The sequence below is a fragment of the Trichosurus vulpecula genome, chromosome 3, assembly GCF_011100635.1.
Source record: "Trichosurus vulpecula isolate mTriVul1 chromosome 3, mTriVul1.pri, whole genome shotgun sequence".
NCBI classification, from domain to species: Eukaryota; Metazoa; Chordata; class Mammalia; order Diprotodontia; family Phalangeridae; genus Trichosurus; species Trichosurus vulpecula.
The window spans coordinates 288005483-288032995 of record NC_050575.1 but is presented as its reverse complement, the minus strand read 5'-3'; the positions used below and the strand labels follow the sequence as shown (position 1 = coordinate 288032995).

Below are 27513 nucleotides of genomic sequence, written 5' to 3'. Positions count from 1 at the left end.
TCTTCCGTTGATTACATCCAAATCATCGTGGAATACGTATTCGAATTACTCCAGATTTCTAAAGTACAAATGATTATGTTTGAACGGTGGGATTTGGGGGAGCGAGGTGAGCAAGGATATTTCATTGTAAAAATGCATTATTTGTGTTTTTCCGCAATCCTTCTCTTTTCTCTTCCCCACCCCCATTTCTTTGTCACTATTCACTGTCTTTCATCGACAAGCTGCCTGCCCCCCGGGTGCACCTGGTTTATTTCTCTGACAATTCCTCTGTTCAGAGAGCTTTCCGGTTTTCTGACACCCACTTCTAATGAAATGCGTGATGTTTTTCTTTCCACCCTAACCACTGTGCAAAGGGAGCGGTTTTACACAGTCTCCTTCTAAATGGAGAGTACAGAAACCCTAGGTTTTTTTTTTGGAGGTTTGCTTTTTTTCTCTACCTCACCGCGCCTTTCTTGCTTTCCAAACTATCTCCTTAAATAGAGCAAAGATTTCCCTACACATAAAATAGTTTGCTAGTTACAAAGTCTAGCTTAAAGAATTTTGGTCTTTAGATTTAAACAATTTTTTTCCTCTTCCCATTTTGTTAATTTTCTTTAACTTTTATCTTCTTTCCTCCTTTCTTGTCTCCATCTGTCTTCTCTCTTCCCTATTTTCCTTCTCTTCCTTTCGATTCTCTCTCTCTCTCTCTCTCTCTCTCTCTCTCTCTCTCTCTCTCTCTCTCCTCTCCCTCCACCCCGTGTGTGTGTCTCCGCCCTCGCCCCCCCCAAAACAGAGAATTGCCCAATTAACTTTTTCTTTCGGTTGGGGAATGATTTTGGAGATTTCACTGGAGTGGTAAGACATATCCGTCCATTCAGTCTTATACTTGGCCACTCTTCCAAATCACTGTTAGTCTGTGGGCAGGAGCATTTGTAAAGGCTCCAGTAGCTTTGTAAGCGATGTGTGGGAGAGACGAGATGAGTCTTTACAATGAATGTTTTGCCTTTGCCTCTGAAGTCATTTACTACTCTATTTCCTACAGTAGTGAAATCCTTCAAAAGTTCCCCTCATTCAGACTAATTTTCTTTTTCTCTTTTACTGTTTTTTGTGCCAGATTCTCTATAGTATATATTTTTATTTTGCTGTGTCATGATGACGTTATAGTCTCCAAAGTAAAAATATATTTTTTTTAAATTGGACTTTGAAACCCGGAAAATGACTTCCCTATTCCTCCACATGTACGTTCCTACACCTTTCTTAGATTTTGGAAGATATCTTCTTACCTTAAGATTATTAGCAGTATCGTTCTCACGGCTGTCCCTTTCCTTCTCTACCTCCCTAGTCCCTTCCTCTTCCCCCCCCCCCCCCGACTTGGTTAGGTTATGAGTCTTTGCTTTTTCCGTTATCCCTCCCTTATCTTGATGCCCTTTGTTAAGACGCAAGCGGAGGGAGGGGGGGAGACGTGGCTTGAATCGCGCGGGCAGAACAGGTGGTGGAAGCGCAGCCTCAAGTCAGATGATCTCATCCTGGGTAAGCTGGGCTGGTAGCTAGGGTGGAGAGGGAGTGGAGGAGGAGGAGGAGGGGTCCTGCAGCACTGGTCAAAATGCTCTCTTTGCAGCCTCAGCCTGCATAAATAATAAACTATGTTCCTGCTTTTCCTTGTTCTTCTCAAAGCAAACCCCAGCAACTCCTACGGACAAAGACAAAACTGACACACGCTATATACTACATGCCTTTGCCCAAAAAGGGCCCGGATCACTCAACCCACTCTGCGTGAGTCCAGCAAACACAAAGCAGGAAATCTGAAAGCTGGAGAGCTCTCCATAGACTTAAGCCTTTAAATTGTGATCTTCATTGAAAAGCAGGCCCTTCTCAATCCGGAGGCACAGCGCAGGGAAAGGCAGCAATTTCTTTTCTTGATATCTCCAAAGCTTTCTTTGGAAATTTCAGTTGTGAACTTTGTTTCTTTTCACGTTTTCCCTTAATCCTATTCACTTTTCTTCCATCAAGCCATGCCTCATTCAGGTTTTCCAACCCACGATCTGGAGTTTGTCTACCTCCTTCTTCCTCCCTGCCTCTCCTTTGCGCCTCTTGTTCTTAACTCCTAATTAATAGCGTTCATGTTCGGAAAACGGCACAGTTTAGGGAGAAACCTACAGGTCGTTCGGGATTCCTAGGAGACACGTCTCGTTTTGCGTCGGTGACACAAAGAGTCCGATAAAAAATGGGCAGCCTTCTTTGCTGAGCTCACTAGCCCCGACCCTAACTGCCGTCTAGTGGTAATTTATACCTTTCCCCCTCCCCTCACTTTCGAGACCCAGCGCTCTCTGAAGGGCAGACGGGTCCACTGACTAACGCGCAAGACGATTTGCCAAGAACTTGTAGGAAATTTGCCTAGAACGTCAAGGAGAAAGTCCTAGGAAATCCAGAAAAGCGCGCGGGCCAAGAGACATCTGTGGCCTCGGAGGCCGATGCCCTCTCCCGCTGCCCGGCTCCGGGCAGAACGTGACTCAGTCCTAGAGCGCCCCCTGTCCTCGCCCCTAGCGTCTCCCAGCGGGTTTGCTAGAAAGGAAGAGTAGGTTTTGTGGGGAGGGGGAAACATCTCCGCGGGAGTAGTCAGAATCACTCTAGTAAACACAGAGAACCCGTGACCAGGATTGCTCCGCCCGCTGAGAACTGGACCTCGACTTAGCCGCCTCAGCTACAGGAATGGAACTTGTCTGTGCTGGGGGGAGGGGCGGCAGAGGGGAAGGGACCGGGTGGGGCTCACCCTGCCCCCACCCCCGCCTTTACCTGTCGGGACTTGCCTGCTCGGGGCTCGGAGTGGGCGAGGTCAGCCCCTGATGGGCGGGGCTACGAGGGGGCGGACCCCACGGTGATTGGATGGCCAGTTCTGGGGCGCCCAGGCTGGGCGCAGCTGCTGCGCTGCGCAGGTTTCACTTCTTAGCTCGCTGCTGCCTGGTGTCCTGCCCTTGTTGCAGCTGACTGTTCCCAGCAGCGCAGCAGCCTCCGTGCCGCCTCCGCCGCAGCCAACACAGCAACAACAGCAGCCGCAGCGGTAGCCGTAGCATCGTAGCCACCGCCACCGGTGCAGCGCACCCTTATTACCCATTGCCATCCCCGCCACTCCACCGAGCTCCCAACCAGAGCGACCACCATCTATCTGATCGCCCTCCACCTCCCTCCTTTCCCCGGCCCGCTCGCCCCCAATGTCTGACTCTGACTCTCGGACTGAGAAGCGCAAGGTAAGCCCAGAATACCTGGACCAGAGTGAAAACAGAAGGGGACCAGGAGACTAGATCCTGGAAGGCCTCCTTGTGTCTAGCTCGCTGGTGGGTAAAAGAGGGCGGGCAGGCGCTCTCCGTGTCCCCGGGAGACACAGACCTTAATGCGCGTAAGTCCGAGTGGCTCCCCAGCCTTTCGGCCTTCCCGCGCCGGCGCCCACGTGCCGGGGAGAATCATTGCTGTCCCGGAACTGGGGGTAAGGGTAGAGGTGGTGCTCGGCGAGGGGAGGTGGTTCGTCTGAGCCCTTGGGTTGCTGGGGAAGTTTACCAAAGTTGAGGGATTCGGGCTCTTAAAATACGTGCATCCTGAGAGCGAGTGGAGTTGAGGTGGAGAGACTCTGGTCGAGTCCCGGAGACTTTATTGGCTCTGAATTTCTTTGAGGGTATGCAGGGAGATTAAGAAGCGGATGGGGGGAGGTTGTCAGACTGGGCACTTTTCCGAGAGCAGGGGGGCGGAGAGGTCCGTCTTCTTTCTCGGAGTCTTTTGGCGCAGGACCGGGCGGGGGTTTTAGTCACCCTAGTCAGCATCTAGGTAGTTCACCTTGTGGCTTAGGGTTTTCTGCTCCGGCTGTGTGTAGGCAATGCTCCGGAGGGTTTGAGGAACTGTGCAATCGCACTGAAGTGACGTTGGTGACAGCACTCTTGCTCTTAGGCCGAGGTTTAAGGAGAGATGCCAGCGATAACCCTTGCTCAGGCCAGGAAGGCTACACTCCGCAGTCGCCGCTTCAGTCTTTCCTGCCCTGCAGATATTCCAGGCCCCGGCTCCGAGGTCTTGCAAGAGTCGTCCTCCCCATTTTTCTTCGGTCGCGCCGCTGCCGGCTCAAGACCGTGTCCGCAGCCCGAGCCCTCGCGGGATTGGTGCTGGGCATATACTGGACAAGCCTTGTTTTTGGAGGGCTCTGTGGACTGGGAGTACAGCCCTGCATCTTGATACTGGGTAGGCGCTTACACTTTTTTTTTGGTTGGTGTTGCCTGGACCGGGGTCTCTGGATGATGGTCAGCGGGTGAGCGAGTTCTTCCGCCCAGGGTGGCAGCGCTGTGGACTGAACTGGGGAGTTCCCGCCCAGCCATGCTGTGTGTTGGGAAGCGGCGGGGAGCAGGGCTAGCTGGAGCTGCAGACACCGACCTGGCTCTTTAAACAGTTTCGGGGGAGGCGCAGACCTGCGCTGCTGGGAGAGTGGGAGTGACAAGAAACCGGGAACGGACCCTTTGGGTGGAACTTGGTGGGACGCGGCCGATTGTGTCCCCGATTGTCAGGTTGGGGCTCTTCTATCCCCAGCTTCGACCTCAGTTTGCATGTGTCGCTCCTCTGTGAATGCATGTGCTGGCGCCTACCACGTAAGGTGCTCTGGTCCTTTTCCACTACCTGTCGCGTGTGATTGTCACCTTGGACTGGGTGTCTCTCAGTTCGGGGCCAGAGTGGTTTGGAGAAATTGAGGGAGATGGACGCTTTTGGCTGTGTCCCCTACGCTGGGTATGTTGGGCGGGGACGAAGATGGTTTAATGTGGTGGGTCAGTGAAGTGTGGTGGCCGTGGCGGGCATGTCCGCCGTGTGTTTGGGCTTCGATCGGTCTGTCTTTCGGGTGACTGAGCTGTCGGCCTGTTTTGTTCCGGGGGCGGGAGGAGCTGGTGCGGACTGCTCGCGGAGCCTTGGGGGAGGGGGAGTCGTTGGGCTTGTTGATTTCGAGGCTGCTGCGGTTGGAGGTGAGGAGCTGGGGGGCGTGCAGGATTTTCCTGTGGGGAGAGAGAGAGAGAGAGAGAGAGAGAGAGAGAGAGAGAGAGAGAGAGAGAGAGAGAGAGAGTGTGTGTGTGTGTCGGGGTGGGGGGTGGTTAGTTTGAAGGCTGGTGGCTGGATGCCAGGGAGATATTCAGGTTTTTGGGGTGTGGTTTATGTTGTTGGCTGAGGGTCGTGCTCTCTGGAGTCGGCGCGATTCCCTCTTTGTCTGCTGGTGACACAGGCCTGGACGAGACTGTTGCCCTCCCTCCAGCCCACGATACCCTTCCCCTTCTCCCCCCACCCCCCCGCAACAGTTGGTGAAGCACGAGGGGCGCAGGGACTGCAGCCCTGTATCTTGATACTGGGTAGGCAGGCGCTGAGCGCTGGCGCCGCAGCCCGGGGCCGCACGTGACCCGAGGAGGCTCCGGGTGTTTGTCTGTGTGGCTAGGGTGGCTGGGGGGGAGGGAGCGGAGGGGAGAGGGAGGGCGCGCGCGAGCAGTTCGTTGCAGTCCTCGCCGCCGCCGCCGCCGCCGCTCTTCGGCCGGAGCGCCACTCGGGAGGCAAGTTTGTCAACAATCGCCTTGCCTTCTGGCAGGCTGACCCGCCGAGGGGCCGCCCTTGCCCGCTCCGGATTGGCTGAGGCTCGACCGAGCGACCGCGCTTCGGCCAATGGGGAGAGCGGGCGCCGCGAGCCCGGCGGCCAGGGGGAGGTCAGCGGTTCTCTACAGTCTGGCTATAGAGTGCGTGGGGGGAGGAGGCGGAGGCGGAGGATGTTCCCTGGCGGCGGCGGCGGCTGCGGGAGGAGGAGGAGGAGGAGGAGGAGACGGCGGCGGCGGCGGCGGCTCATGAGGAGGCGGAGGCATCGAGCCGGGCTCCGACTGTGGGCCCTGAGCTCCGACTGTGGGCCCTGTACTCCGACTGTGGGCCCTTGGCTCCGGCGTGTGAGAGTGTCAAGTTGAGAACTTGTTTTGTTTCTCTGGGGATGATTCGAGAGCCCTGAGCGTAAGTTCCGAGGCTTTTGTTTCTCCTTCTTGCTCACCTTTGTTGGGGACCCTCAGTTCTGGGGGGAGCTGCAGCCCGGACGCGGTGAGGTCGCGCGCATACTCGGGGACATCCCGGGGAGCAAAGGTGCCGGGCCGGGGTGGGGGGGCGGTGTGTGTGGAGGATCTTTTCCTTTCTCCTGGCTTTTCCTTAACAGAATTTGCGTTTAAAAGAGACCGGTTTGTAATAATTACTATATTGCCTATTTGTCCCCCCGAGGTGAGGCTGATTGAGGTGCCTCCTGGCTTGCGGCTGGAAGTGTGTGTGTAGCTGGGTCTCACGCACCGCAGGGAGCATGCCCAAAGAGAAAGCTTCCCTGAGGTTGATTTTTTTTTTGTATGTGCTTTTTTTTTTCTTTGTGAACGTACGTGTGTGCCCAACATTTGAAGGAACCGGGGTGTTTTAAAAGAAAGTGAGCTCTTCGTCCGCTTGTGCAGGAGAGGCTGGCTTTCTTGCAGGAGGAGTTGAAGACTTGTTGAGTTAGCATTAAGTTAGAAGAGGAAAAAGAAGGGAGGGGGGAATAGGGGGTGGAGTTGGTAGTAGAGGGAACTGAAGAGGCACTTTGCTATGGACAAACTATTGTGACGCATTTACTACAACTGATGGCTGCTGCCAAACCTTCCCCAGACTTGCTGTGATCAGCACATTCGGTAGAACAATGGGGCTAGAACAGGGAACTTGGCCAGAAGCTGCACAATCACTGCATCTACTCTTCACTGCTACATTTCAACACAGTATCTGATCCATGGGAAATCAGAGCCTACTGTTGGGTGTTTTTTTTTTTCCTTTAATTAGCCAAACCCGTTCTTAGTATTTGGTGTACGTGGATGGATTTGAAGATACAGCTGCTGTGTTCATGACTGGGGCCGTTACTGCTTTAAAATTAAGTTTTAAGTTATTAGCATTCTATTTAAAGGGAGGAAGTGTAACCACAAACTTCTGGCAGTCTCAAGTGTTTTTACTTGGAAGATGAGCAGAAGTTTAAGAGAGCGGTGGAGTAAGAAGAATCAGAATCTAGCTATGCTGGATTAATTTATGGAATCTTTATGTAAAGTAATAGGTATTATTATAAAATATAATCTTAAATGTACCTTTTTTTCTTACAGAAAAAAAGACCAAATGGCAAAGCAACCGTCAGATCTAAATTCTGAGTGCAACAGAGAAGGTGGACAATTGCAGCCTACAGACAGGCCTACTCAGCCTCAACAACTCAGACCAGGGGCCCCTACCTCTATACAAACACAGTATCAAGGTAATTCAGGTGAAGGGGACAGCTGCTCACCCAGCAGCCCTCAGGGACCGTTTGCACCACCCACTAGCCCTAGTCCGTTTGCTACCAGATCCCCACTTTTCATCTTTGTGAGAAGATCCCCACTGCTGCCTCGATCTTCCAGTGGGTATTTCTCTTTTGACACAGACAGGAGTCCAGCACCTATGAGTTGTGACAAATCTACACAAACTCCAAGCCCTCCTTGTCAAGCCTTCAATCATTATCTAAGTGCAATGGGTAAGCAAGATCATGGTAAGACATGTTTTGGCTTGTTTTATTCTTTTTGACAAGATGTGTGTAACATTTAAAAACGCTCTTTTGGGTATGACTTTTCTCATATATTGCTGGTTTTAGTGAGAATAAACTACATGTCAAACTAACATCAGACTGATCTTTTAAAAGCTTGTTCTCAAATTTTTATTATCAGCTGGAACTGGTTGGGTGAGATTCTAGTGTCTGGTGTGAACATTTTCTTGCACCTCCAAAGTGCTAGTAGTAGAGCATCTATCCTAAGTTGAAGTATGTAAACATTTGTGTGTGTGTGTGTATCAAATTGGTTTAAGATAAAACTATATATTTAATAAGATGAGGTATTTACCATTTAAAAATTGAAAAAATCATTAAGCCATTTTGCCTAGGTATTGCTTTTTAACATTGTATCATCCTATGGAAATAGTTAATCTGGTTTTCCATTCAAATTAGACTTTGCTTGAGTTCCTCAGTTCATTTTGTTCAGTGATAATTAGTCTCAGGTGACGGATCTGATTCCTGCACAGCCATTTAAGTTTTTACAAAGAGGAAAATAATATTTCTTCACCCTTGCTGATAACTTGCAGTTGTGGGCTAATTCATCACTAGGAGAGCCAGGTTGAGAGGTTGAATGGCTCATCAAACTCATTGTGCTCCTTCCTGTTTCTTGAACATGTCTCCTGACTAGGCATTTTCATTGACTGGCCCCCACGCCTGGAACTCTCTTTTGCTCTTTACTTCTCTAGCTTCATTCAGGTTTCAGCTAAAGTCCTACCTTCTAGAAGAAGCCTGTCCCAATTCTCCTTAATCTTAGTAATTTCCCTCTGAAGTTATCTCCAATTTATCTTGTATGTATTTTGTTTGGACGTTGTCGTTTGCGTGTTAACTCCCTCATTAGGCTTCTCCTTGAGAGTAGGGATTGATTTTTTTTTCAACTTTTTTTTCTTAGTATTTCCATTGCTTAGTACAGTATCTGGCACAAAATAGACAATTAATAAATGCTTACTGACTGGTTGCTACTACTACAAATAGGTCACAAAAGGCAAATAACACTTCTGCTGGTCAAATTTAGCTTGTTAGCCATACAAAAAAATTTAACTTAAAATATCTAGCATAGTTAAAATATATACTTTGAATGAGAACATATGATATTTACTATACCCAGTTAAGCTATTTTACATGATCATTTTCATTGAGTCTTCAAAAGTGTGTTTGATACTAGGAGTCTGGAGCTGGGCTTCTATACCCAATTGTGTGACAATGGAAAATCAAAGCTACCTATCTTTTTTCAAAACATTTTGGCAGCATTAGATAAAAGTAAATAAATAATCTGGGCCATAAAACTGTAAAAGATTACTTTTGCACTCATACTAACTATAGATGTCAGAGATAAATCTTGCTTGCTGTATATATGAGGAAAACATTATTTGTGGGTAGTTTCAAGAAAATGCTAAGTTTGTAACGAGAAACTTCAAGTGTTTATGATTTAAAATACTGGTTAAAAAAGGATAGATTTTTTTAAAGGCAGGGGATTTTCCATAGTAAAGTGTAATCTGTATCAGAATTATTCTTATCCGGTTTTGCCCAGGAAAGTGACCATTTTATGTGGAGCTTACATTAAGACATTTAAAGTTTTAGCTCTTTTAAAAAAACATTTTTTTCCAAAAGACATGGGTCTTGTACCTTGGCTTCAATTAAATTAATTAGGCATTTATTAAGTGTCTACCAAAAGGCAGCTGAGTGGTAGAGTGGATAGAGCACTGGTTCTGGAGTCAGGAAGATCTGAATTCAAAGAAGGCATCAGACACTTAACTGAGCAAGTCACTTAACTTCTGTTTGCCTCAATTTCTCAACAGCAAAATGGGGGTAAAAACAGCACCTACCTCCCAGGGTAAGGATCAAATGAGATAATATTTATAAAGTGTTTAACACATGCTTGGCGTATAGTATGCTCTTAATAAATGTTTATTTCCTTCTTTCCTACTATGTACTGTACTAGGTGCTTGGAACACTATATTTTTATTTTGAAATTTTTTCGTAAGGAAATAAGAAACTAAAAATGTTTCACACATGCTCTTCTGAAAAACCTGAATTTGGAATTGGAGACCACCTTTATGTTCTTACTGTCATCATAAATATCTACAGAATTTAATGCGTTCTTAATACTGTGTGCCAAAGATGCTGTCTTAACATTTTTCTTGAAAAGGAAGTTTCTTTATATACTGGAAGTAACTTTATAGGATCATAAATTTACAGTTAGAAGGGACCTGAGAGGTCAGAAGAGTAAACTGAGGCCACATTTGGTTAATTGAATTGCTTTAGGTCACATCGCTGACTGTCTGAGTCAAGATTCAGGTCTTCCTGACTCCCACGTCCAGTGCTTTATCACTATACCTTGATGCCTGTTGAAATAACTAAACCATTTGTTTATTTATGCCTAGAAAATCACTGATCTTGAAAAGGTACTCACATATAATACATATAATATACGTATATATGTATACAATACATAAAATGAATATTTTAGTTTCAAACTATGTCCACATGATGGTCCCAGCTTAACATTCTCCCACAGATATTAATGTAGCATTTTAGGTTTGCAAAGCAATTTTCATGTATTAGGTTGTTTGAGACTCACAGACAGTCCTTTGAGATATATACTGCTGTGTCCACTTTACAGAGGACAATACAGAGGCAGTTAAGCTAAGGCTGTCATAACGTCATAAAGCTATGTAGATGAGAGTCGTGAGATTGGAAGCTAGGGTCTGCATTGACTTTATATCCAATGTTTTTTCAATCAAACCACCCATCTCTCTCAGTGGTACTAAACAAGTTAATGGGTTTAAAGTGTGTATACTAAGTAAAAACAATTACTTGAAAGACCATACTAAAGCTGTTAAATCTTGTTAATTAATGTAAGACCCATCTTATTCTCTATAGGGAAAAAGACTACCAAGTTTTATTTGTGGTTGAAACTGAATTCAGTTAAAAACCAAATTAGTCACTTTCTACTAAATGAACAGTAAGAAGATTCAGCTATTCTTTGGTCAAGAGACATGCAGAAATCTCAAGCTTTTTTTTTTTTTTTGAGCTAGCAGGTGGTAGTATACCACCAGATATGTAAATTCCTTTGAAATATTATGTTTGAAAGGACAAATGAATATCTAATTTACAAGATCATAATCTGAACTATTAGAGGAGTGCTCTTGCAAAGTAATTATCCCAAAAGATATTTGTTGGGTATTTATTTAGATTTCAATAATAGTAATATAGTAATGTACTCTATATATATATACACACACACTATATAATATAATTACTATGTAGTAATAGTAATACCTCCTATGTATGTAGTCCTTTAAGGTTAAGTTACTTTCTAACTTGATGTGTGGTAATTATAGTTGAAATTGGTTTAGAAGATAGACTTATAAGGAATTTGTTAGGGTTTAAAGAAAATGCATGAAAGCAGTGTTCTAGTAGTGAGTTGAGTTTGTGGTGGGGGTGGTATGAGCATGTGAATAAATCACATTGGTGCTGGGGAGTGAGTGGAATGGAAAGCAGGCTTCAGTTTTGGTGGTTAGGGAAGCTCTTTGTGAGAATGTATAGTGCAGCTGTTATATAATTTAGAGAGATACCTGATAGGTTACGTGACTTTATCCAGGGTCGTACAACTAGTACATGTCAGAGATAGGACTTGAACCAAAGTCATCCTTACTCTGAGGTCTGCCTCTGCACTGTATCATTGTTACTGTTGACTACCAGTAAAATAAGTAGTAATGATGATAATAATTCTAAATTATATAGTGCTTACTATGTGCCAGGAGCTATGCTAAACGCTTTACAAATGTTATCTCATTGATTCACACAACAACTCTGGCAGGTAGATGCTGTTAATTTCCTCATTTGTAAAATGGAGGGTTGGGCTAAGGTTCCTGCTAGCTGGGAAACATCTGTTTGCCTCAGTTTCTTCTACTGTTAAAGTGTTATTGTGAGGATCAAATGAGGTTCTTATCACAGTGCCTGGCACAGAGCATTTGTACTTACTCCTTTTCTTTCCCTTCTTGTAGCTCTAGGTCCATGATTCTATGATCTCTAGGTACTATGTCATGTCTCCTAAAGTTATTAAATATCAGAATAATAATTATGAATCACATAACTTTTTGTTATTTATAAAAGTTATTAGAGTTAAAAATTTACTTTTCAGCAATTGTTGATCTTATAGTCCTTTATTAAGGGTTAAACCTGCAAACTTGCTTTTTTCAGACCACAGCTAATAATCTTCACTGTTTTAGGGAACTTCTAAAGGATGCTGAAATGTTATCCAAAAATGTGTTCTCTTAGGCTTTGGGACTATGTTCAGTGTTCCCTATTTGACACTGTTTTTTAGGGCTTTCAATAAAGTCTTTGATAATCTATTACAAACATGTTTCTTCACAAAGAAGTCTTTATATAGCTAGGTATGTACAAATATAACAAAAATGTGAGGCTATAGACTCCTTCCATAAAGAAGTTTTCTAAGTGATATCAAATACACTCTATATGTCTTGTAGAATATTTCTAGCCATACAGTAAGTTTCTGTCAGGAGCTGATTATAGTTTAGTATTTGTTTAAAAAGAATATATCTTGATTACTTTTCTTACCCTTGCAATATACATCTTTAGAATAAAGTCATTACTGTATTCATATTGAATATCATTTGACCATAACATAAGGTATACATATACAATTTTTTTTTACAGTTTTTAAATTATTTTAGCAATTGTTATATTCTAGGGGCAGTAAAGGTTTCTTACCTTAATTCATTATTTTAGTCAACAAAACATCTCAGTTCTGCTTTTACTTAGGTTAGAAACTTGAACCATTTGCTTTTTAAAAGCTAGCCACATTATATCATATTCAACAAAAAGCATTACATGTATGATTTCTTGGTTCCTTATAACAACCTTGTCTGGTGGTGGTATGCAGCATTTTCAGTGATCTGGATCACGTGCTTCATCTCTTGCTTCTTACATTTACTATTTATATTACTTCGGGTAAATAACTTCACTCAGATAAGCCTCAGTTTCCTTACTGCCAAAATGAGTATAATACTTTTGCTTTCTAAGTCACAGGAAACTTAAATGAGGTGATATACAGAAAGTACTTTGCAGAATGTTAAGGATTATATAAATATCAGTGGAGATCTGTGTTTCAGAGCTGAGGGAACTGAGGCTGAGGAGATACTGAGTGACTCTTGAGGTCACACCGCTGTCAATAATAACTGACAGTTGTGTATGCTTTAAAATTTGCAAAGCACTTATGTACCTTCTCACATCTGAGCATCACAAAAACCCTAGATCTTCTGATTACTAATTGCTCTTCCTAATATACCATAAAACAAGTTGCAAAAGAGTAAGGTTCAGAAATTGAAAAATAACTAGTTTGGAATTTGGTCTTTCCCAATGCTCTCTTAAGTAATGCCTGTTTTAATGGCAAAATTTTGAATTTATATATCTTCATCAACTTCAAGCAAAAAAATATTTCTATCTCCTTCATATATGAATTTTTCCCCCAATTAGCATGTGAACAGTTAAACTAAAAACAGTACAGAATTTTAGTACTTAACACATACTCTCACAAGACAGCTTAATATCATTTATTTTGTACTGATTGAGACATCTTACAAGGTCCAGTGCATAAAATGTCTTCTCTGCCACCTAATCAGTAGCTTAGGTAATAAAACAATCTACAGTGGTACTATTGTGAATGAAGAATAGAGGACAGGAATCCCATACTCAACTCATGGAAATTAAATTACATCTGTAGAATGTAATAAAAAATATGAACCACTATCCAGTGGTAGTTACTTCTTGTATAACTGATGTACAAGTTGGAACTGTTCCATCTGAACTTCAAAGAGGTGTTTGGTGAATATAATCCTGTGCATTTTGTGATTGATTTATAAAAAGTCAAATGATTAAAAATTGGTCTGTTCTGGTATTTTTTCCATGTTCCTTTTTTCTTTGGATATTTTTGTAGGTCAAGAGCCTTTAAAATTAAATAAGCTTTTCAGAATTAGCCATATTATCTGAGATGTCATTTATCATTTTTTATCTTATTGATTATGAACTAGCTGCTGGGGCAAATTTGCTTTGAAAAATACTTTGGCATATAGTACCTGTTCTATTATGATAGTTCTCATCTTTCTTAAAATGTTCATTACAATAGACATTGAAAGAGTCAGATTCATTTTTTCTAAGTCCTAATCAGAGGGAAAATAGTAAATTTTTTTCTCTTACAATCACATTCTTAACTACCGGGAAGTGTTTTTCAGCAAGGAAAATCAAAGGAAAGCACATTTGTTGCTGTGATTCGTAAGTGACCCTACTTTTTTATATAAGCAGATAAATGCAATTAATATTAGTTGCATTTCTGCCTATCAGGGTAATTTAAAATTGTAGAAATTGCTCTTCTTCCCCTTAATCTACCTGTATACTTCGCATAGAAGTGTAGCATTTTAGAAATAGAGCAGGGCAGCATGGACAGAGAGCTGCCTTCTGAGACTCAGAAAGTCTAGATTCGAGACCTGACCCTCATGTTCACTGTGTGATGCTGACCAAGCCCCTGAGAGGTCTGCGTGCTCTAGGCCACTCTCAGACTCCTGAGTTACAAAGAAGGTGCCATTCTGTTATTGATAGAGGAAGTTTCTTTTACCAATGAAGCCACAGGTCCAGTCATTTTCCCTCTGATATCTTCAAGATTATTTAGCACTGTTTCTTTAAGTTCATTGAGTCTTCTGTAAATGCTTATTTTCAGTGAGTTAAACCAGTAAATGAGAACCTACTCATATGCAGTATTAGACAAAAAAGTTGAAATAAAATATATTGATTATTCATGAGCATTTATGCAGTGATGTGTTCCTAAAAGAAGGTCTATGAGTCAAGTGTTTGTAAAAATCAATTCAGGTTTTAAATATACGTGGATAGTTCACTATTTAAAGGAAGACCAAGATAAATTATTTTATGAAGCAGAGAATTTTTTTGCAGTGTGAACATTACCTCTCAATTTATGAGTTTTACAATTAGTAATTTTTGTATATTGAGTTTTGTTAAAGTATAACATAACTTTTTCTGTTTGAAAACTTTGAATTAGTCAAAGCTATTTATTAAGCACCTACAATGTGCCAGGCACCAGGCCTGCAAACACAAAGATGAAACAGTCCCCTCCCATGAAAGCACTTATGTTCCATAAGAGAATCTGATAAATGTGCTGCTTGATCCATAAGGGAAAATGTAGAATTAAAAGGGTCTGTTAGAAGTTGTTTCAGCTAAAAATTCCCACCTAAGTCAGGAATCCTCCCCTTTATGGCATTTTTGTTTGATGATCATGAAGCTCTTGAAGACTTCTAGTAATAAGGACTTCATTAGTTTGCAAGACAACCCATTCTACTTTTGGACTATTCCAAGTTAGAATGTTTTTCCTATAGTGAACAGAAATTTGTCAAGTTAAGTCAAATCAACAAGCATTTATGAAGCGCCTCCTCTGTGCCAGGCGCTATGCTAAGTGCTGAGAATGCAAAGAAAGGAAAAAACGGTACCACGAGGGAGAGAGAACATGGGAACAACTATGGATTAGCAGAGATCATATCATGGGGAAGGGACTAGCATTAAAGGAGATCAGGAAAGGCTTCTTTCAGAAGATGGAATTTTAGCTGAAGTTTGAGGGAAGCCAGGAAGGAGAGAATTGCAGGCATAGAGTGAAAATGCACCGTTGGAAGATGGAGTATTGTGTTCCAGGAACAGAAAAGTGGCCATTGTTCCTGGATTATTCGGTGGGGGGGGGGGGGGGGGGGGGGGGCCGCAGGGAAGAGGGGAAAGGGTATAAGAAAACTTGAAAAGTGGGAGGGGGGACAGGTTGTAGTGCTTTAAAACCCAAACAGAGAATTTTATATTTAATCCTAGAAGTAATAGGGAGATGTTAGAGTGTTTGAAAGGAGGAGGGTTAACATGGTCAAATTTGAACGTTGGCATGTTTTCAGAGGGTGGACTGGAGTGGAGAAAAGGAGATCATCCAGAAGGCTGTTGCAGTAACCCCAGCATGAGGTGATAAAGGCCTATACCAGAATGAAGGTAGTGTCAGAGGAGAGAAGGAGGCATGTATGGGAGACGTTATGAAGACAGAATCACAGGATTTGGCAACTGAATGGATATGAGGAATAAGAAAGACTTGGGAGTCAAGAATGATACCTAATGTTTGTGCCCTGGCTACAGTGAGGATGGTGGTGCCCTTGACAGTAATAGGGAAGTTTGGAAGGGAGGAGGGTTTGGGGGAAAAGATAATGAATTCAGTTTTGGATGTGTTGAGTTTAAGATGTCTATAGGACATCCAATCAAGTTGTCTAATAGGCAGTTGGAGATGTGAGACTGGAGGTCACCAGAGAGGTTGGGCATAGATAAATACTAAAAATCATCATAGAAACAATCTCTAATCATCGATCTTGTTTCTCTTCTTTGGAAGTTCTTGTAAGCCTTAATTCCTTTTCTTCATGCAGCCTTTAATACATCTGAGGACAGTGATCATGCTAAATCTCTTCTCAGTCCCTTCAGATATTCCTCATAGGACATGATATCTGGCCTTCGCACTTTCTTGCTTGCTGTTGTCTGGACTTGGTCTGCTGTTTGTCAGTGTCTGTCTTAATCGTGATGGAGAATGGAATGTGATGCTCCACATGTGTTCTAACCAGGACAGAATGCATTTGGACTGTTAATGTCCTCGTTCTGGATATTATATTTCTATTACTGCATTGTAAGAACGCATGCACCTTTTTAGAAGCTATATCATATTATTACTCTCTCTTGGGCCAAAACTCCTAAAGATTTTAAATCTAAGTTCCTGGTTACTATGCTGGGTCTCCTCTATCTTATATTTGTACAGTTTATTTTTTAGAAAACTTAAACTACAAGAATTTGTATTTCTTTTCATTGTTGCATTTTATTAAGATGGAGCAATAAACCCAGTCTGTCAAGAGTTTTGAATTTCACTTCTGTCATTCATTGTACCACTAGCCATCCCTCTCAGGTTAATGTTATCTGCAGATTTGAAAAGTGTGCTAACTGAATCTTCCTCCTGCCTATTGATTTAAAAAGTTAGCCCAGACAGTGCCAAGAACTTAGCCTTGAACTATACTACCATTACTTTAGGTTGATACTGATATCTTGTCCAAGCCATTCTTTACATTTGGTATATGTAATTGTTCAATTTGAATAGTTTAGTTCCTATTGACAGATATAAGCACTAAAGTTTAATGTGAGTTACTATGTTGAAAAAGGACCCTGGCTGCTCAGAGAGGCACTGACAGATGAATGGAACTTAGAGATCTGTCCATTCTTGTAACCTTGAGCAAGTCACTTCTACCTTTGGGCCATGATTTTGTCATCTAAGCTCTTATGCTGTTTTTCCATGAACTCCGCTTGCTTTGTCACTTCCCTTTTGTCTAGCCAGTGAGCTATGATGGCAGCTGAAAAGATTATTAGGTATGATAGGGAAAATACACCTCTTGCTTTCTCTTGGAAAGAGTCTCTGACTATAGTTATTGGAATACTTCAGGGGATATAGAAGTTTCACGGGGAGAAAAATTCACCTCCCTGTGTAAAACATTACAAAAAAATTTGATTCAGATTTTTAAATGAATGACTAAGTTAATAGTTATAAAAATATTTCTACCTTAAAGGATACGTGATAATGACAGGTGTGATGTTAAGTCAAGAAAAAGAATTTATTTTGTATTTAGTTCCAGTTCCTTGAGATATTAGGAATTCAGGATTTATAAATTATTCTCAGATTCAGTTAGTGATGCAACTCTCCTGTTACACATGGAAGACCAGGTTCATTACTTAGTTCAGAATCATCAGTAAAAGTACTATTGTGATACACTTAAAATGTTGTGTAGAGGAAGCAAAGGACTTGTTTAAAAAGATGCTAAAAGTACTCTCTTTCCTTTCTTTGACTACCTTCTAGTTCTCCACCTATAATCCACTGACCCATTTTTGTTTTACTACCCATTTATATGTGATTAAAAGTGAAACCCTTTTTATATAAAGTCAAATGTTTATCTAAGGAAATTCTTGTTAGTATGTCAAATTGAAATAGACTGTTAAAAGAGGAAGTACAATCCAATTCTGGCTAAGTACACAGAATCTTAGGTATAAAGTGAATTATGGATAAGAGCTTAGAAACTAATCCTTCCCTAGACTCTTTGGATAGAAGTGGATAGTCTGGAACTGGCTTGTTGGAGCAGTCCCAAGTATTAAAATTGATTCCACTTTTAGTAGTGTGGACCAAGTATGTCTGAAAGCTAAATATTTGTCAATACCACAGTGAGGTTCTATATTGAGGGGTTTTACCTATCAAAATTGCCTAAAATAAATTCCTGCAGTATATTCAAAGGGTTTGCAAACTTAGAGAATGCTTGTTTTCCCCCCATGCATGTCAGAGCTTCAACTCATTTTCTACTGGTTTGAAGATTCTGGCGATAGTTATTAAATATCTACGTAATGGCACAATTGATTTAGAGATGACACCTTTGAGAGCAAATAGCTAAAATTGTTCATAAATATGTACATATGTGGTACTGGCAGGTCCATTGCTAGGATTTCAACGGCTTCCAAAAGAATTGGATGCACCAGTAAATGCTGAGAGCAGTAAGCCCTTTTATTTGACATAATCAAGAGAAGTTCACATTACTTAACTGGAGACACTCAATGCAACAGGAGGCAGGGACGACAAGGAAGGGGTGCTCGGGCAGCCCAAGGGAAACCACAACCCTCTCCCTCGAATGATAATGGTATGTCCAGATTAGGGCATCCTACCAATTTCTTCATACTGAGTCAAGGTCTAGAACTTTCAAAATAGGACTGGGAAGAAATACAAAGAATGTTGCTTGGAAATCTCAGGCATAGTGATCTTGAGGTCAGGAGGAATGAGTCCATTAACACTCGAGTTCTTGTATACATGTTTGCTTCATGCCTCTGAAGAGTTCAAGTGAACTCCAAAAACGTGCATTGGCGTAGCTTAGTAGCTTATTGGAAGGGGAAGGGTCAGGTTCAAATGATTGTACAATAGGCAACTTTTCTCCTTAGTAAGTGTGTTTAGAATAAGTAGCCTTATCAAAGATGGTAAAAGCCATTATTATTGAATGTCTAGTGAGAAACTTTGTGGGGTTTTTTAGTCATGAATCTTCAACAAAAAATTAAATAGTGTAAGAAATGGCATATGAACAATATTAGAACATGTATGAGTTTAGAAGAAGTATAATTCAGTATTCAAAAAAGGTTGATTTGGAATTTGAAAATCTTTGTTTTCAGCTTTTTTGGTCATATACTTTGAACATTTTGGTTGGAACCCATTGCAGGACCTTTTTCCTTCTTCAGTAGAAGAAGTAATCATCTGTAGGAAACAAATACACATCAACTTATTAGATGATAAGAACAGATGAGACACACAGCTCAATTCTGTCAGGAGTAGAACTACCATCCATTAGTTGTCCCAAGTTTAAGGACTTAAATATTTCTGAATGTGCCTAGTGGTGCTTTGGTTTATGCCTACCTGGAGAGGAAGGATAAAATCTACCTTCTACAACTCTTGTGAAATTAGAATGATTTTGTCTTTTGTAGAAAATTTATGTTGAACTTAATGGTTAGCTGTGTGTGTTAAAAAAAATACTACTTTTGCTTTTTCATATAGTTATTATAAATCTTAAGTGCATAAGCACAATTGATCTCTTATAGTAGATGCATTCACAATTAAAATAGTTCAAACTTGGCAGCTTTTTGAGCACCCAATTCTGTTACTATTTTTGAGTTGTCCTTATAGCCATCAAGATTTAGCACTTACCCTTAAAACGATAGGTTAGATATGACATTCTTACTGAAATTCTATTCAATATTAATATACTGATGCCTAGAGCATAATTCAAGGAGAAGATAATGCAGTTCGAATGTTGTCTTTTTCCCATTTATTTTTACTTTTTTTTTTTTTTTTTTTTTGGATCCGTATCTGCGATTTCAGAGCTCTGGGGAACTCCCTGTGAGGAAATAAATACCTTCTACCAGTTCATATTGACACCTGTCCTGCAACTCAAGAGTTGTCTGGGGCACAAGGAGGTTAAGGGATTTTGTTGCCCAGGGCCAGTACATGTCAGAGGCAGTGTTTATCCTAGTTCTTCTTCACCCAAGCTAGATTTCTTTCTGCTCTGTCATACTGACTCCATAATTTTTATATTTCTGTATAACTAGTCTTGTTATCATTATTCTGGGGGAGGGGGATTAAAGAGAAATGCTGATTTCTCCTCAGGAGCAACCTGTAATTGACACTTAAGTTGTTTTGGCAAGTACTGCCACGCTAAAAAGCCTTTGAGTATGAGCCTGGTAGTGGACCATCACCTGAAGATCCACAGTACCTGACACGTAGCTCTTAATGCATTCTTAGTAATTAATTGAGGACAAGGTTAGCTAAATTTGAAGAGAGTCATCATCCAGGAAGTTAGCAACCAGATGAATTTTTTTCTGACTACATATATCAACCCATAAAGACAATTTACCAAAGTGAAAAGGAGTCATAATCAGTGTTGGGGCAAGGAATAGCCAAATCAGTGAAATCACATCTTTGAAGTTATGAAGTATATAACTTTGTATTTTCAAATTCAAAACACTTTATTTTTAGAATAATTTTTAGGCAAGTATATGTTAGAATTAGTATGTAGAGTTTAGTTTAAAAGTAAATGTTTGAGAGGTCAGGGATAATCTGCACGAGCCAATCTTTAGGTTTGCAACAGAACACAACTCTACACCCCTCTCCTCCACGTGCTTCAAAAGCCAAAAGGCAGAAGCTAGCTTGGACCAGGACAGTAGCATGACAGTGTTCTGTGTTGTAACAGAACTGAAGAACGGTGGGAACTGGGGGGAGGGACATTCCACTATGCTGAAGGGAAAGGGCCCAGCATCTAGCCAAGTCCAGTTCTGTCTACTCAGAAGTAATTTGTGCCACAGCTGGAATCCTGTGTCCTTAGAAGAGGCTGAGATAGCTTTGAGGTCCAGCCCCTAGGGAAATAAGCATTAAAGGAACAGGAGTCAGTGAGATAAGGGGTATGTAAGGAAAAACTAAACTAAAATTACCTAAGATCTCAGGAAAAAGAAAACAATTTAAAACCTTTGATCCTAAGCAGATGAAGCAACAAGGAAGATAATAATAACAAAAGAGAATATGGACACCAGATCATCTAAAAAAGTCGAGAAATGTAGGAATAAATATTGAAAAACAAAGGGAAATGAGCCCTAACACTTGATGAAGCAGAGGATCCTGTGGATTCCTAAGAGAACATGGAATGTTTCTATATGGTTTAAAAGAAAAATAAAAACTATGAAAGCAGAATTAATGGTCTGCACAGCAGAAATAATTTGGCAGAATAGAAAAACTTGAATCCATTGTGGCAAGCATTATGAAAAAAACAAAAGAGAACACATAATTGGGAATACAAATGTACAGAAGTGAAGGACAATCTGAAAGAAAAAAGAAATAATGGTAAACGAAAATATGATCTCCAAACCAAAAAAAAAAAACAACATTGATCTTGAAAACATGATTTGTAGGGAGACAAAGTTATAGGTCTTCTCAGAGAATAAGACAATCAAAAAACCTGAGCACCATAAAGAAAGAAATAATGGAAGAAAATTCCCCATAACTTTCTGACACAGAAAACAAATTACTATTCAAATGATTCCACAGATCACCTCCAGGGGGAATTAAAAAAAAAGTGAGGCTGCTAACTCCCAAGACACATAGTGGTTGAATTTAACAGTTTTGATGAAAAACAACAAATTCTTCAAGTGACCACGAGAAAGATCTTCACATACAAGGGAACATCTCATCTTTGAGAGGGATAAACTTCAAGGCTTTGATCTTATAAGTAAAAAAAAAATGCTCTAGGTCAATTAGGATTTTATAAGTTAAAGTATAGTCTTTGAATCATAAGCATATAAACTCAGGTCATTTTCATCTGAAAAGTCATCTGCTTTTTAAACTGAAGATGGAACTGATGAAACCAGATGTTTACATAATCAACTTTAACACCTTGGCATCAACACACTCATTTATTCTTTGGTTTTTTGTAGAGAAAATTAAACACCCTTGTTAACAATTTTCTTTAATTGGAAGCTCTTAAAAGCCACACTAAAATATTTTGGTTTATGGTTTTTAAATGAAGTTTCTTTCTTTGTTTTTGGTCTCACTTTTGATTCCATTGGTTGAGGGACCTCCCTCTACCAATGCAGATATGCATTTGCTTTGCAATTTACAGAGTTGCCTGGGTGCACTGAGGGTTTAATGACTTGCCTAGGATCGCATTGGGCACTTGGTAGTGTAGTGGGTAGAGCCCTGGGGTAAGAAGGTAGAATTTTTGTTTTTATTGACCATCTAAATACAAGTGATAGTTTTGAGTTCTAGACTGGATGGGGGATTAGTGACAAATGATAAATTCTTCAAGTAGTTTGGTATAGATGGCAAGTCTTGACCTGAAATCAAATTGTACCTTTAACTTACATAGGCTTTGTGATCCTGAGCAAAGCATTAAGCCCCTCAGTACCCCAGGCAACTTAAGTCTGTAAGTACCAGACTAAAATTGCTTGTGTTGGTAGAGTGTTTCTTCTGAGGGGACCTCTGTCTTCATCAATGAAATTTAACTGCTGGGCTGTGTTAGCCCTTAAAGGTCATCCCGCTCATGTAAAAGAAAAATCTTGAAATAAAAAAAGTATGTGTTGACTAATGAAACAACCCAACATACCATTAGTATTTGAGACAAAGAATGTAGAAGGGTGGAATAGAATTAGAAGACCAAAATATTTTCTAGGCTTCTATCCAGCTTTCATAGTCTTTTAGGTTGGCAGTTTGTAAATTGTCATCCTGGAATTTGATGAAAGCCGCTTGTTTTAGGTTTCCTAGTCTACGATTGGATAAAAATATGGGCTCTTTTCCATAAGTTTTTTTTCTTTTTACAATGTTTTTTTAAACTAGTGTTTGGGTCTGGGTTTGTCACACACCCCAGTAAAATAACTAGCAGTTGAGAAATATTTATTGTTTCTAATACTTTTCATTCATTGTCTAGTAGTCTATTATAATCAGTACAGGTAGGGACTTCTAAGTCTAGGAAAAAAATACTCATAAGAGAGAAATATTTTATTCTAATTGGTTTATGAAATTTTGAATATTATAGTTTTAAGATATATTATATATTTACATGTAATATAAATTATATTAAATAAATAATATTCTAATTGGTTTATGAAAGCAATTTCTTTTATTTTAAAAAATTTATTTTTATGCTTAACATTTTTTTGTTTTGAGTTTCAAATTCTGACCCTTTTCTAATCCTCTTCCACCTACTGAGAAGGCAAGTGATAGTATATCAAGTATACATGTGAAATCTTGTAAAACATGTTTCCATATTAGACATATGGAAAAAAGTGAGAGAAATAAAGTGAGAAAATTATACTTCACCTTGTCTACAGAGTTCATAAGTTCTCTTTCTGGAGGCAAATAGCATTTTTTCATCAGAAGCATTTTCTCAAAAGAAAATTTCTGTTATCAAAAAGCACCAGATTTGAAGCCCTAATTTTTAGAAGGCAACCACATAGTTACTGCAGTAAAATTAGTTTGTAATGAGATTTTCATTTTTAATTACTGTTCTCCTGCTATTTTATAACCTTAAATGTGAAATCTTGTGCTAGGAACATGCCAATCTTTTTTTCTATTTTCAGTTATATCAAATTGAGTTGTGTAGCATATGTAACATGGCAGATGACTTTCAAATAGTAATCTTGATTTCGTGCAAATAATATTAGTTATACATAGAGATTATCTATTTTAAATGTTGTGGTATATCTGGAGAATGTGAGGAATTCAGAAAAATATGGGAGGATTTGATTTGAATGAACTGAAACAGTGAAATAAGCTGTATTAAAAGAAACAATACAATAAAGGAAATGAGAAGAACATTAAAAAGGAAGCTAAATTCTTGCATAATTAAAAAACCAATAATGGTCTTGGACAACAGATAATAAAGCATACTTCTCTCCTTTTGGCAGAGTGTTGAGGGGTAGAAATGCATTAATAAAACTTAAAAATTTATTTCTAAAAATTTCTCTTCTTATATAATTTATCTTCATCCCCCTTTTTTTCCCTCCTCCCCAGTATTTTTGACACAGCACTACATTCCTTACAAACAGTTGCAGTTTGTGTAATGCTATGACTAAAATACTTAGTGCATGAGTGGTTTGTGAAAGCTATCAAGTGTTGAAATGAACTTGAAAAGTTTATCTTTGTTGCTTCAGCTAATTGTGATGACACTCTCGATTTTTGATCTTCCTGCACTTGCTGACAGCACTAGAGAAAGTCCTTTCTGAAAGTGCCAGATTGATTTCACTATCAACCACTTAACCACGATATTAATTTCCTGCATTGAAGAGCTTTTATGATTTGAAATTAACTTATGAGTGGGAACACTCACTTGCTCAGAAATGTGTATGTATAATTAATGGATTTTACATTGGGCAACAAAACAGCTTTTTCGCCTTAGAGAAATATCATTCCATAAGTGATAGAAAACTGCCCAATTACATTTCTTTAAAAAAAAATAAAGGTTTCTAACAAGTTGCACGCCTAAAACCGGTACCTTATATTGTGATTGATATTATTCGCTCTGGGGAAAAGGAAGAAACCCTTAGCCAAATAGCATTTTAGCTTAACAATAAATTTTTCCATCAGGATTAAACGCAGACACATAACTGCTTAAAATTTTCACTATCCATTTAATCTTTGGAATAGTTTTATGTTAATAATGGCTTATGTTGCATTCTCTAAAATCTCTCGGTGCCACTTGATACCTATATAGATAAATAAAACATGAATAATTGTTTGGATATTCAGTGTTCACTGTGCAGCAATGCCAGTATAATAACACTACTGAAGTTCATTTACAGATTTAGGACTGTACTAAGTAACCAAAGGGATACTTTACAGAGCTAGGAAATAGAAGATGATTTATTTGGAAAAGCAGTATTTTTTATCAAGAGAAATATTGAAGAAAAGTAGAAATGGAAGGGAATATACTTTATATTATATGTCATTAACTATAATTGTTATATATTATATTGTGAATCAATAATTATAGAAACTATTTAATACTGGTATTTAAAAAAAAACCAGCAGTGCCCCAAGATAAGGAAAAATCGGAAATATTTGGACTAAATCATCCAGCATATAATATACTTGAAAACATAAGGTATCTATTTGAAAACAATAAATGAGAAAATTAGAAAAAAAATTTGGTATAAATTAAATTTAGGCCAACATTTTATACGCTATATTTAAAAAAAAAAACTTAAATGGTGTATGGCCTGAATTAAAAAGATCTTAGAAAGATGGTCAGATTGATTCACTTGCTGGAGCTGTGAAGTAGTCCAAACCTTCTGGAAAGTGATTTGGAATTATTTGAAGAAAATGACTAAAAATGACCATACCCTTTTGACCCAGAGTTTCTACTGCTAGCCATATCCAAATAAATTAGTTACAGAAAGGAAGACTATGTATACACACAGATATTTATAGCATCACTTTTTGAAGTAGCAGAGAATGTGATGGCATATTAATGTACTCTTAAGAAATGATGTATACAGAGAAACATGGAAAGACTTACATGAATGAATGCTAAGTGAAGTAGGTAGAACTAGGAAAAAAATACAGGACTAAAAATGATGTAAAAGGAAGAAACAACAAAAACATTAAAATGGAATGCTATGAAACTATCAAGAGATAGATAGGAGAAGTTACTCTCCTCCCTTCTATGCAGTGGTAGGAGACAATGGAACATTACAGATGTCACACTTTTTCAATGTGTTACTTAGTTTTGCTTAATTGTTTTTCTTTTTTGTAAGGGAATACTCTCTAGGAGGGGGACAGGAAAAGGTTTGATACATTGTGAAATGTAAGTGATGTTTAAAACAAAAGAAATAAAAATTCATTTAAAAAGTTTATGAGGTAGATTGGTGGAATAAAATGTCTTAAAATACTAGGGTCATATTTTCCATAAGCAAAGATGAACCTAACATTCCCTTTGCCAATAGGATTTTCTCTTTTATGTAGATGGTGTGGGGGACATAAACTATTTTGAATAAAACTAATATTAAATTCACTGAAATTCTAGATTGGTATAAAATATATGCATGCTTTGCATATTTGTTTAAATATGAATCCAGAGGTATGGTTACTAGATTCATGCTTTTATAGACATAACTTTTTGACTCCTGTAATACAAAGTTATGTGAGGTCTAAGAAGGAAAGATCATCTTAACAATTAAGGGGAAGCAGGGAAAGTTTCATGAAGAAGAGTACAGTCTTAATGGGACTTTAAATGATAGGTAGGAATTCTCTAGTTGGAGGTGGGGGGATAAGGGAGCATTCTAAGAAAAAGGCAGGAAAATACAGAGTATGTAGCATGCATGGAAGTAAGTAATGGGGAAAGGCTGGAGTGGTTTAGTGGAACTAGATTGTAGAGGGCCTGGAATACCAGGTAAAGTGATTTGAACTTGCCTCGGTAGGCTAATAGGGACCTATTGAAGAATTTCGAACAAAGAGGTGATATGACCAGATTTTTGGCTAAAAAAGGGAAATTGGGTGAAAGATACTATACAAAGAAAATACTGACTCATTGATGTGAATTTTTTTTTTAAGTATTGGTGATTTAAGCTAGACCTCTCTCCCAGGTCCAAAGTCTAATGGCTATATGTAACTCTGGAATAGAATAAAAATGAACTTTAAGAGGATGCTTTTAATATTGGCATCTTGTTCTAACCAATTGAGCAATTAGGCTAGTCTTCTAGCTTGATCCATTCTCTTTTCTATCTTTTAAAATTTATTCTCTTTACTACAGATGTGTACTATTACTTGAATTTAACTGTCTTAAATGGGGTTAAGGAAAAAGTTAAAGTTTTTTTGCCTCAAGAATGTACAAAAGTGGTATCAATTGTATAATATGGACAATTTCTTTTTTGTTTATGAAATCTTTTATTCAGAAGAGCTAGTTTTTGAAGTATGTGCTGTATTAATTTTGATACTGATTTTTTAAAAATTATTTTCAAACATTTCTATCTTTAATTCAGCAGGAATGTAACATTTGGTATCACTTTATAAACTTGTACATTCAAGTTTAATAAGATTTATTTAATATTCAGAAGAATGGAACTGCATTTAGGGTATGCTGCCACCAGATGGTGTCAGGTGTCTTGCTTGTCTTGTTAGTCCAAACTAACCGGCCTATGCCATAAATGTGGTTAGTTGTGATAGGTTAACATACGTCTCTGCTTTCTATCAAAATAAAGCTTTCTTCAAATAACTAAGAGTTAATATTTAATGAAAATATGAATAAACTGTGATTCAGCATAGGGAATTCTTCTATGAGAAATTCCCTGTATCCAAAATGACATATTGTTCATGATTTAGTAGATAAGTGCTAGGAAGTCGCCTTAGACACCTAAAGGTTAAGTGGCTTACCTAGGGTCACACTGCTACTAAGTGACTGAATTGGGATTTGAATTTAGGTCTCTGTGATTCCAACCCCAGCCCTCTATCTACTAACCTGCTTGGTCTGACAGTTTATATATTACATGGTAAAGTAGGTTATTCTGTAAAGTGTGTTTTAAAAGAGGCAAACACTTTGGTACCTTAAACTAATCCATAAATATTAGTGATAACAGTCAAACCTAACTCAACTCAAGTCTCATCCCTTGGAAGATAGCAATTTTGGGGTGGTTTGTACTTTAACTTCTCACTTCACATCAGGGCAGAATTAAAAACAAAGTCCTTCTAGCTTTTCATGGCTATTAATGTCTCCTTTTCTCTTCAGCCTCTGCCAGCTGTCACAAAGAGAGTTATGGAAATTAAAGAT

The 27513-nt window shown here is 39.5% G+C and overlaps 1 protein-coding gene across 6 annotated transcripts in view; it reads left to right on the top strand.

Annotated features, from left to right (window-relative positions):
• The first annotated feature begins 2917 nt into the window (after window positions 1-2917).
• Window positions 2918-27513, top strand: part of BCL2L11 (BCL2 like 11) — a 52936-nt gene continuing 28340 nt past the window's right edge. Inside the window, exons 1-3 of one of the 6 annotated variants that reach the window (XM_036750810.1) lie at window positions 2966-3224; window positions 7128-7273; window positions 7439-7543. In XM_036750810.1, coding sequence (XP_036606705.1) covers window positions 7141-7273; window positions 7439-7543 — 238 coding nt within the window. In that variant the 5' untranslated portion in view covers window positions 2966-3224; window positions 7128-7140. Of the gene's footprint in view, window positions 3225-5899; window positions 5983-7127; window positions 7544-27513 lie in introns of those variants that run through there. The other 5 variants (XM_036750808.1, XM_036750805.1, XM_036750809.1 and 2 more) reach the window with 5 other exon arrangements.